Raw genomic sequence first — 11,304 nt, 5'->3', positions numbered from 1 at the left:
GCTGCAGTGACCCGTGGTCATGCCACTGCTCTCTAGTCTGGGGACACAGTGAGACCCTGTATCAAAAAAAATGCTGCCTACTTCAGGGATGTAGCAAAGCTAAGTTTGAACAGAGCAAAGGAAGTGCCATAGAAGCTGCACTACTTGCTCATGCCACAGCTGGGGAATGGGGAGGTCGAATGAGGAGGTCCACTCTGTCGCAACGTTCCAATTCCCGCCCAGAGGGAGGGACCTTCCCTTCGAGGGAGGGCGCCGGAAGTGACGTGAGGCCCTGCGGAGACCAGGAGTCAGACTGTAGGACGAGCTCGGGCCCCACGTGCCCCCGGTACTCGCCGGCCGGTGTCCCCGGCTTCCCGGGGCTGGGGGACCTTAGCGGCACCCAAACACAGCCTACTTCCTAAGCGGAGCCATGTCTGGTAACGGCAATGCGGCTGCAACGGCGGTGAGTGCTGCGCCGGTGACCAGCACACTTTGGGCTTCTGGACGAGCCGTGCAGCAATTGGCCCCAGGTTGCCATCCTCAGTCGCTATTGGTCAGAACGGCTTTTTTTTTTTTTTTTTTTTTTTTGGTCCGAATAGTTTTTAAAGGGCCAGTAGCTCGGTTGCGCTCCGGAAGGAATGGGGAAATCAAGAGAGCGGTGGTGCTGGGTTAAGAGTGGAAGGATTGTCTGGAACAGAACCCCGGTCCCTGCGGGCATCTGGGTGGGATTCCCATCAGGCCTGGGATGCATGGCTGTAGATTTAGTGACCCAGACCGCGAACGTTCGTCTACACAGACAGGGTCCTTTCATTCGAGGCTGGGCCGAGGCGAATGCAGATGCGGCCCCTTTGGGAAGACACGTTCCACTTTTGATGCAGAGGAGAGAGCATAAGCCAAGCCTCCGAACTGCACACAAACGTCTTAAAAGTGCGCCTTATTTTTGTATTACAGTGGTCTCCCAGCCACAACCAACTCTCCAAGTCCCCAGCTGAGACACACCTACTGAATTACTACCGTGGGTGGGAGGCCGCTGTGGGCCTTCCCATTACAAGCCTGCTTGCTGAGCCCTGGGCTTGTGCACAAACTGCAGAGTTGGTGGAGGCCACTGTTAGGTTGAGATAAGAAAGAAATGGGGAGCTGCTAATCTCCCCCTGTCCAGCCAGTTGGTGAGGGCTGGGATCTTTGCTCCTGCAGTCATTCCGGAGCCCTGGACTAGGAGTAGGATCTGAATTGTAGCCCCAACTCTTTCTCGGTTATTATCTCTGTGACCCTGGGCAAGTCACCTCATGCCTTGGTGCCACCCGTTGCTTCTGTAACATGGTCCCAAAGGTGCCTGTCTTGTCTACCTGATAGGATTGTTGAGAGGATAACAATATGCAGAAGCAATAGCTTCAACATAGAAGTGCTCAGTGTTTTATTTTTTAATGAAACGGTTTGACTTGAATATGCTGTGCACATTCAATGAACTTAAGGAATTGTTTGAACCTGGTAGTTCTGGGACCTTAGAGTCCTTTCTGTGAGCTCCCTGTGGCCCAGAATTTTGGTGGCCACGTTTAGTATTTCAAGCCTACCCTAATTTGCAAAGGGTCTCCCAGGGTTAATTAACTGGCGTGATCACATGGAGTAGACTAGAGTCTGAGGGCAGCAAACTGTCACCTGCTCCTGCAATAGAGACCCCAGATGTTTGGGTGCAAAAGAACTCCATGGCACTCTGGCCAACATGGTGAAACCCCGTCTCTACTAAAAATATAAAAATTAGGCCGGGCACAGTGGCTCATGCCTGTAATCCTAGCACTTTGGGAGGCCAAGGCAGGTGGATTGCCTGAGCTCAGGAGTTCGAGACCAGCCTAGGGAACATGGTGAAACCCCGTTTCTACTAAAAATACAAAAAATTAGCTGGTGTGGCAGCATACACCTGTAATCCCAGCTACTTGGGAGGCTGAGACAGGAGAATCGCTTGAACCTGGGAGGTGGAGGTTGTAGTGAGCTGAGAATGTGCCACTGCACTCCAGCCTAGGCGACAGAGGGAGACTCTGTCTCAAAGAAAAAAAAAAAAAAGGAACTCCATAGGATGAACTTCCCATATCAGGGAATGTCAACTGTTGACAGTATCAGTATCTACAGTGGCTACTGTCTGATGTAGAAAGAAATGGAATCAGGCTGGACGTGGTGGCTCAGGCCTGTAATCCCAGTGCTTTGGGAGGCTGGGGCAGGAGGATCACAAGGTCAGGAGTTTGAGACCAGCCTGGCCAACATAGTGAAACCCCATCTCTACTAAAAATGCAAGAATTAGCTGGGTATGGTGATGCATGCCTTTAGCTTGAACCCGGTGGGTAGAGGTTGCAGTGAGCCTAGATCATGCCACTGCACTCCAGCCTAGGCAAAAGAGTAAGACTCCAGCTCAAAAAAAAAAAAAACCCCAAACAAAAAAAAAAAAAAAAAAAAAAAAAAAGAGAAATGAGACGTCTGTCTTAGACTGTAGAATTCAGTTCTACCTGCTTGGCAGTGAATACTTTTGTCCAAGGTATTCTGGCAGGAGGAAGAGGTGTGTCCTCTTGAGTTCTTGACTTGGGCTCTGGCCTCCCAGTGTTTCCTTCTTGGTGAAACTGAAGGCAACACTCTAGCTGAACAAACTTTAGGCAGTGCAGCCTCCTAGTCTTATGGAACATCTGAGGCAGAAGAAACCTGAGTCCAGCCAATGTGCCCAAGGTCACCCAGCCAAAAGGCTGAGCAGGACTGTACATCAGATCTGTTGACCTCAGTCCTTGATGCATGCAGTCCAGCCAGATTAAGTGACCGTTAATACTGTCAGCTTTCCCTGCTGTGGGATCTTCATCCTCTTGAGTTCTTTTGCAGCCAGACATCTGGGCCTCTTGCTGGAGAAGGTGGCAGCTTGCTGCTGTTAGACTCTAGTCTACTCCATTTGGCATCTGGATGGCACTGAAATTTTCTCAAGTGCCTCGTCTGTTGTAGATAATGAATCTATCCTCCAGTGACTCAGCACAGGTTTCCCAGTGTGGTCCTGGCTGCCCTGCCCCTGCCAGCTGCAGGCCCCACCCTTCCTGTAGCCAGGCTGATGGGCCTTATCTCTTTATCCACCCAGCTGTGCACAGCACTCCTACTGACAACTTTCTTGGCCAAGGTGGGCTTCAGGGCTCAGTGTCCTGGTTACTGCAGTGGCAGCAACAGCAGGTCCTACTGTTGCCTCCCTCTAGTCTCTGCTTCTCTGGATCCCTGAGGAGGGCAGAAGGTACTGAGGAAGGTGAAAGGGACCAGCCTTGGAGTATTTCCCCACTCGGAGCCCCAGCTAGCCACAGGCCAGGTTCTGAAGTTCCTTTCTTCCAAGCCAGTGATTCAGGTTCTTGGACAAGGTGTTGAGAAACACAAGGAACAGAGGGGACTGTGACCTGGGGACTTTTTCTGCAGGAAGAAAACAGCCCAAAGATGAGAGTGATTCGCGTGGGTACCCGCAAGAGCCAGGTGGGTGCAGGAGCCCGGGTGGAAGAGGTTTGTCAGAACAGTTGTGATGCTCACAGCATCACAAATTGGGGGACTCAGAGGCTTAATTCCTAGTATGGAGGAGATGGTGTGGCTGGGCATTAAGTTCCCTGGGGAATGGCAGATTACATTCTATGGCAAGATCGTCCCTAGGCTGGGAAAATTGTTGGAGTACAGAGGGCTCCCAAGCCCCTTCTCATTCTCAGATGGAAATTCCAGTCCCTTCAGCATCTGCCTAACCTATAAGAGTCTGGGCCGGGCGCGGTGGCTCAAGCCTGTAATCCCAGCACTGTGGGAGGCCAAGACGGGCGAATCACGAGGTCAGGAGATCGAGACCATCCTGGCTAACACAGTGAAACCCCGTCTCTACTAAAAAATACAAAAAACTAGCTGGGCGAGGTTGCGGGTGCCTGTAGTCCCAGCTACTCGGGAGGCTGAGGCAGTAGAATGGCGGGAACCCGGGAGGCGGAGCTTGCAGTGAGCTGAGATCCGGCCACTGCACTCCAGCCCGGGCAACAGAGCAAGACTCCGTCTCAAAAAAAAAAAAGAGTCTGAGCAGTGGCTGGGAAGGGCAGGACTAATCCAAATCTCTACCCACAGCTTGCTCGCATACAGACGGACAGTGTGGTGGCAACACTGAAAGCCTTGTACCCCGGCCTGCAGTTTGAAATCAGTGAGTTTTCTGGAAAGGAGTGGAAGCTAATGGGAAGCCTAGTACCCCGAGAAGGGAGAACACAGCATTTCTGGCTTTGCCTATAGCTAAGCCAGAGGTGCTTTCCTCTGAATACCTCCAACTCTACCTGGGTTAGCCTCGCATTTAACATCTTGAGCTTTGGGTCTTTTTATGAGTGTTTCTGGTCTTCCTGCTTGATCGTATATACTCAGAGGGCAGGGACCAGGGATTATGTGCCTCTGTCCTCATCATGAATCGTAGCACAGTGCTGGGCTCAGTAAGTGCTGATCAATAATGAGCGCCTGATTGATTGACTCTCTCCTCAGTTGCTATGTCCACCACAGGGGACAAGATTCTTGATACTGCACTCTCTAAGGTAACCAACATCTTCCTCCCCAGTTCTTGTCCCCACTCTTCTTTCCTTCCCTGAAGGGATTCACTCAGGCTCTTTCTTGTCCGGCAGATTGGAGAGAAGAGCCTGTTTACCAAGGAGCTTGAACATGCCCTGGAGAAGAATGAGTAAGTAAAGATAGGAGAGTGTGGTGCCCTCCCAGTCTCTTGCTGGGAACCTAGTATGCTAGGTCTCTTGCTGGGACCCCGGGTGTCAGATAGGCTGCTGGGCTTAAACCCTCAGAGAGGCTGAAGGCGGCGCATAGGTGGGTTTTTTCAGGCTTCAGAAAAGGAGAGAGTCTGGTTCTGAGCCAGCTGGCTGCCTGGACTGCAAGAATGGCTGGGGGAGGGAGGGTAGGAGGGAGAGTGAGAGGAGGGCAGGTTTCATGCTCCTGAGATTTTGGGAAGGCGTGCTTCCTGAACTGCCCTAGGCTCCACCACTGAAGTGGAGGCAGGGGTGGGTGGAGAAGGGGTGAAGGCTGGCTGCTCATTCCCTTTCTCTTTGCCCCCATCTCCCATCTCTGTAGAGTGGACCTGGTTGTTCACTCCTTGAAGGACCTGCCCACAGTGCTTCCTCCTGGCTTTACCATCGGAGCCATCTGCAAGTAAGAGTTTTGCAAGTAAGGGGCTTGGGCAGGGGTAGGCATCAGGTGAAACTTTGCCTTTCCCTTTGGGATCTGACCCTCTGCTCCAGGGTTATCTCCTCTGCCCTGAGGAGTGTTGACTGGTGGCAGAAAGCTCAGGAAATACCAGTGAGTTGGTGGTGATCTGAACTTAAATTTCTTCCTTCATTCTATGCCCTTCCCTCCTCCTGCAGGCGGGAAAACCCCCATGATGCTGTTGTCTTTCACCCAAAATTTGTTGGGAAGACCCTAGAAACCTTGCCAGAGAAGAGGTAAGTGGGGCCTGGATAGGCAGCTTGGTGGGATGTGCCCAGAAGATGCAGGGATGGGAGGAGGAGGAGGAAAGGAACAGTGACCGCCTAGAGTTAAAATCTTATTGTAACCTCTCTCTGGACAGTGTGGTGGGAACCAGCTCCTTGCGGAGAGCGGCCCAGCTGCAGAGAAAGTTCTCACATCTGGAGTTCAGGAGTATTGTATCCTTTTAGAAGAGTGATGGGGGCAGCAGCCAAGGAAAAAGGCAAGGTCTAGAGGGCTCTGGGAGTCCTGAGAGTGGAAGGGGCTTCCAACAAGCAGCCCGTGGGGTTAGTGGCCTGTCTGTCCTTCCATCCACTCATCCGTCCACTCATTTATAGTCTAATGTTTTCTTAGTCCCAGACAAATGTTTGGAGTGCAAGGCATTGGGGATAATGGTGAGCAAGATAAACATTCCCCTGCATATGTAGAGTTTACTTTTTACTTAGGGATAATGTAGTTATACTGAACAGTGACTACTTCTGGAGGGATAGGGAGTACTTCCTTATTTTTTATTTTTTATTTTTATTTTTTGAGGCAGAGTCTCACTCTGTTGCCCAGGCTGGAGTGCAGTGGCGCAATCTAGGCTCACTGCAACCTCTGCCTCCTGAGTTCAAGCAATCCTTCTGCATCAGCCTCCCAAGTAGTTGGGATTACAGGTGCCTGCTACCACACCTGGCTAATTTTTGTATTTTTAGTAGAGATGGGGTTTCACCATGTTGGTCAGGCTAGTCTCAAACTCCTGACCTCAGGTGATCCACCAGCCTTGGCCTCCCAAAGGGCTGGGATTACAGGCTTGAGCCACCACGCCTGGCCAGTACTTCCATTTTTATATGCTACTATATTGTTTTGACTTTTACAATGAATATGTAGTACATTTCATAAAACTAAATTTAAAAATACTATGTGCGAAGTGCTCCAATAAGTGAAGTTGGGAATTTTCTGGAAACTTCTAGTTGGAACATCTAAACACAGAAGTCTGGGGGTTCAGGGAAGGTTTCTTAGAGGTCTTGTAACCTTGGCAAGTCATTTAGCCTCCCTATGTCATTTTCCCTATCTGTAAAGTGGAGATAATAATACTACCTTCCTCACAGGGTTATTGTGAAGATGAAATGAGCTGACATATGGAAAGTACTTTTAGAGCAGTGTCTGGCATGTAGTAAGTATGATGTAAGTGTTAGCTGTTACCATTAAGCTGAGAGCTGGAAGATGAGTGAAAGGCGGACAGCTAGAGAAGGAAAGACAGACTCAGGCAGAGGGAATCTCATGAGGCCCCAGATTGCCCGACACTGTGGTCCTTAGCAACTCTCCACAGCGGGGAAACCTCAACACCCGGCTTCGGAAGCTGGATGAGCAGCAGGAGTTCAGTGCCATCATCCTGGCAACAGCTGGCCTGCAGCGCATGGGCTGGCACAACCGGGTGGGGCAGGTAGGGGCTGCCCCTATCCTATCCCCAGTTCATCTGCATCTCCTTTCTGCCTTATAGTCATCCCCAATTTAGGATTTTTAGACTTTATGATTGTGTGAAAGTGATATACGTTCAGTAGAAACTACTTAGTACCCATACAGCCATTCTGTTTTTTACTTTCAGTACAGTGTTTATTACATGAGATATTTAGCACTTTATTGTAAAATAGGCTTGGTGTTAGATGATTTTGTCCAACTATAATAGGCTAATGTTATGTGTTCTGAGCACATGTAAGGTAGGCTAGGTATATTAAATGCATTTTCAGCTTGTTTTCAACTTAGCAATGGGTTTATCAGGATGTAACCCCATTGTAAGTCAAAGACCATCTGTCTTCACTTCTTGACCACCCCGCCTCTAACACCACAGGCTGGGAAGATTGTGAATCAGAGGCCAGACTCTAGGCCTTCATGGAGAAAATTTACCAAAAAAAAAAAAAAAAAAAAGAGGCCAGACTCACACTTAGGCCTTCCCAGGCTTTCTCGATGATAGGAATCATCTCACTGCCAAGTGTTTTTAGACATCCCTGTGTCCACCCTTTTGACTACCTGTTCTGCCTCCACAGATCCTGCACCCTGAGGAATGCATGTATGCTGTGGGCCAGGTATACTTGACCAGGGAAGCCACATGGTGACATATCCCTTCCCTTTGTTCTCAACCAAGAAGCTGGTCTCACAACCTTCTGCATCTGCTTCCCCAGAATAGCATTCTCAGGGAGGGGCAGGCCTTGGGATGCTACCGGTCCAAAAGGCCCTGGGGAGCGAATAGATAGAGGTGGTCCTATGCTTTGCACCATTGGTTGGGGAAAGAGCAGGCCTGATGTCCTAGGCTGTTTTTCCATCAGGGGGCCTTGGGCGTGGAAGTCCGAGCCAAGGACCAGGACATCTTGGATCTGGTGGGTGTCCTGCACGATCCCGAGACTCTGCTTCGCTGCATCGCTGAAAGGGCCTTCCTGAGGCACCTGGTAGGGCCTGTGCTCCACCTATGGAGGGCTGGGGACTTGGAGAGCTGGGAAAGGTGGTGGGGACGATTTCTCACATGAATGCTCTGTATATAGTGCTAACTCATTCTTGTTGAAAGTTGTGTGTGGAGAGGACCAGGTCTGAGCCCACAGTTACCTTTTCAGTGATGTCCTCAGGTCTGTGGTCACAGGATGGTGTTAAGAGCCCTTGGAGCTCACAAGAACTTCTCATTATAGGAAGGAGGCTGCAGTGTGCCAGTAGCCGTGCATACAGCTTTGAAGGATGGGCAAGTAAGTGGGGGGAAATAGATGGGAAGCCAGGGAAGGGAGGACTGTGGCATTTCTTCCTGTGCATCCCAGGTTTCTAAGCAGTTGGCTCTCAGACTGTGCTGAGGCAACTGTTTTCTTCCCCAGCTGTACCTGACTGGAGGAGTCTGGAGTCTAGATGGCTCAGATAGCATACAAGACACCATGCAGGCTACCATCCATGTCCCTGCCCAGGTACCAAAGCTGGAGGATGAGGGGGTAATAAACAAGAGTGCATATAATCTCATTTGTTCTCACCAATTCCCACCTCCTTCCCGCATACAGCATGAAGATGGCCCTGAGGATGACCCACAGCTGGTAGGCATCACTGCTCGTAACATTCCACGAGGGCCCCAGTTGGCTGCCCAGAACTTGGGCATCAGCCTGGCCAACTTGTTGCTGAGCAAAGGAGCCAAAAACATCCTGGATGTTGCACGGCAGCTTAACGATGCCCATTAACTGGTCTGTGGGGCACAGATGCCTGGGTTGTTGCTATCCAGTGCCTACATCCTGGCCCTCAGTGCCCCATTCTCACTGCTCTCTGGGGAGTGATTACCCCAGAAGACTGAACTGCAGGCTTCAAGCCTTCCGGGGATTTGCCTCAGTTTGGGGCCTTGATGACTGCCTTGCCTCCTCAGTATGTGGGGGCTTCATCTCTTTAGAGAAGTCCAAGCCACAGCCTTTGAATGTAACCAACTCTACTAATAAACCAGCTCTGAAGGTGTTTTTGTGTGTGTGTGTGGTGGGGGGGTAGGGTTGGCGGGAAGATATGAACAAACACAAAGCCCTTTCATCCTTACCTCGGAGGCTGGGACTTTTGCCCAAAGTTCTCCTGGTACATCCTTTCTGCTTCTGCCTCAATAGTTTTCATTTCACACAGAATAAATTGTCTCCCAGGAACACCAAGAAACAGAGCCATAATCTTAAATTCCTATGGTTTGCCCCTTCTTCAGTTAACAGTAGAGCCTATTTATATTGCATGGCCCCTCCCACCCCCACTATCAGGAAAGTATAGAAAGTCACTAATCCTACAACTCTCTTGCAAAATGAAAACAAATGTTCCATTTTTAAAAAAACAATCCTTTAATAAAATTAGTTCATCTAAAACTCCCCAATGCCTAAGGTTCTAGTCTTGGAAGGGTTAGCTGCGAAATTCCAGTTCGGAAGCCAACGGAGGCTCAGTCCAGACAGGGATTAACCGACTTGTGCTGGTATCTAGGTGCTTGGATTGCCGAGTTGAGTTTGCTGGAAGGGAAATGGTGAGGCCCGACAGGCTTGGCGGCCAGTCGGCTTCCGCGAAAACGACTCTTGCTGTCCACATAGCCAGCCGTGAAGCCAAACTGCAGGCCTTTGCCCTCCCCTAAATGTCCTCGTAGGCGGCAGTCACTCGGGAGGAAGATGTGCCTGTTACTAAGTGCTTCGTCCCGGCCCCAGCGCAGACCTATGAATGAAGATGGAGGGAGATCTGATGTGAAAGGCCTGGGTCCCGGCCACAGAGGGGGCGCCAGACCGAAATCAGCGATCGTGTCTCTCCCACCAAAGCCTCCAGGCCAGCGGCCACGTCTGAAAGTCCTGGACTAAGCACCACGCCGGGGGAGTACCAGACACCCCGGCTGCAGCTGCCGAGGGCCTCACTCACCTTCAGGGCCGCCAGCCTCTCGGCCTGGACTGCCCACCTCGGCCCTGCGTCAGAGCGGAAGGCTAAGTCTTCCAGAAGGTGCTGCGGCCTCCCCGCAGCCCCTTAGCGACTCAGGATGGGGCAGCTGGCTGAGTCACGAGCGCCGCGGCGGGCAGGTGCGGCGCCGCCGGCCTCCCCCGGCAGGCTCGGGTCCTCCGCGCCACGGCGGTCCCCGAAGAGTGTCCAAGCCGCGTCAGGGCTGGAGCCCTACCGGAGGGCGGCCGGCGGATGGGGCAGGGCCCGAGGCCGACGCGGCAGGCCAGGAGGGGGGCGGGCGGGGACTCGAGGCCGGGCGGCAAAGGCGGGCGATGGGAGGGGAAAGGAGCCGGGAGCCGCGGCCCGCTTGCCCCGCAGTCTGAAGTGGCTCAGCTCTTTCCATGAGGGCGGTGGTGGCCCTTAAAAGGGCCTTTGTGGTGGCATGGGGAGGCCTGGCGGCCGGCCGCGGCGCGGGCCCTCTTAGTACTCCTGGGAGGCCTGGGTGGCCTTCTTGCCGCCCGAGGGCGCCTTCGGCCCCACGGTGGCGCTGGTCTTCTTGGGCAACAGCACGGCCTGGATGTTGGGCAGGACGCCTCCCTGGGCGATCGTCACGCCGCCCAGCAGCTTGTTGAGCTCCTCGTCGTTGCGGATGGCCAGCTGCAGGTGGCGGGGGATGATTCGCGTCTTCTTGTTGTCGCGGGCCGCATTGCCCGCCAGCTCCAGGATCTCAGCGGTGAGGTACTCCAGCACTGCCGCCAGGTACACGGGCGCGCCGGCGCCAACGCGCTCGGCGTAGTGGCCCTTCCGCAGCAGCCGGTGTACACGGCCCACTGGGAACTGGAGGCCGGCGCGCGACGAGCGCGACTTGGCCTTGGCGCGGGCCTTGCCGCCAGTCTTGCCGCGGCCCGACATGCTAGCGAGGTAGACCGGTGAAGTACAACGGTTCAGAGGCAGACAACACAACAGAAGCCCGCCGCAGTGTAACTGCTGTCGCGCGCGCGCCGTGAGGCCGATTTATAAGCCCCCAGGACACACCTCTGCGCCCTCCTGATTGGCTCTTTTCTCCAATACCCGCCTCCGGTTGGTTGCGGTTAACCCTTGGGTGTCGCGCCTCGGCTGAGGGAGCGCGCTCGCTGATTGGTCGAATTTGAAAACCTTTTGCCCGGGGAGAAAAGGCGAGGAGGAGGGGTAGCACGCAGACGGCCAAACACCCGCTGATGTAGCCAATCCTTGTAAAGCGCGCGAGATTTAAACACTACAGTCGAAAAGCAGAACCGGAAGACAAAAGGGGTGGAGTCTGAGGCCACCTAGAGAGCGTCTGGGAAATCTGTGCTGGCGTAGGATTTTTAAAGGAAAGGGGTCAATACTATAGCTACCCTTTCTAGGTCCGGTCACTCCACACTCCCTTCTCCTACCTGACAAAGGGAGAATGGTAAAGGGAAGAAATTAGACCCCTTAAAGTTT

General features: G+C 52.6%; 2 protein-coding genes across 3 annotated transcripts; one reads left to right on the top strand and one right to left on the bottom strand.

The window, feature by feature from the left end:
* Nucleotides 1-256: 256 nt before the first annotated feature.
* On the top strand, nt 257-8,911 carry HMBS (hydroxymethylbilane synthase). Of its 2 annotated transcripts, none has more exons than XM_017870525.1 (14): nt 257-442; nt 3,406-3,459; nt 4,078-4,150; nt 4,477-4,526; nt 4,614-4,669; nt 5,068-5,145; nt 5,358-5,435; nt 5,561-5,636; nt 6,770-6,883; nt 7,485-7,523; nt 7,764-7,883; nt 8,118-8,171; nt 8,295-8,381; nt 8,472-8,911. In XM_017870525.1, exons 1-14 carry the CDS (start codon nt 410-412, stop codon nt 8,643-8,645), a joined length of 1,086 nt encoding a protein of 361 aa, XP_017726014.1. In that variant the 5' UTR covers nt 257-409; the 3' UTR covers nt 8,646-8,911. The 2 variants fall into 2 exon arrangements, with proteins under 2 accessions (XP_017726014.1, XP_017726013.1); XM_017870524.1 differs by having other exon boundaries at nt 257-532.
* Nucleotides 8,912-9,255: 344 nt separating this feature from the next.
* Nucleotides 9,256-10,839, bottom strand: H2AX (H2A.X variant histone). The gene is made up of 2 exons (XM_017870523.1): nt 9,826-10,839; nt 9,256-9,627 (listed from the first exon to the last, which is right to left on the bottom strand). The coding sequence occupies exon 1, from the start codon at nt 10,750-10,752 to the stop codon at nt 10,321-10,323; it is 432 nt and encodes a 143-aa protein (XP_017726012.1). The 5' UTR covers nt 10,753-10,839; the 3' UTR covers nt 9,256-9,627; nt 9,826-10,320.
* Nucleotides 10,840-11,304: the final 465 nt, after the last annotated feature.

The sequence above is a fragment of the Rhinopithecus bieti genome, unplaced genomic scaffold (genome assembly GCF_001698545.2).
Source record: "Rhinopithecus bieti isolate Rb0 unplaced genomic scaffold, ASM169854v2 scaffold_5002, whole genome shotgun sequence".
In the NCBI taxonomy this organism is placed as follows: domain Eukaryota; kingdom Metazoa; phylum Chordata; class Mammalia; order Primates; family Cercopithecidae; genus Rhinopithecus; species Rhinopithecus bieti.
This window is presented reverse-complemented; position numbering and strand designations above follow the sequence as displayed.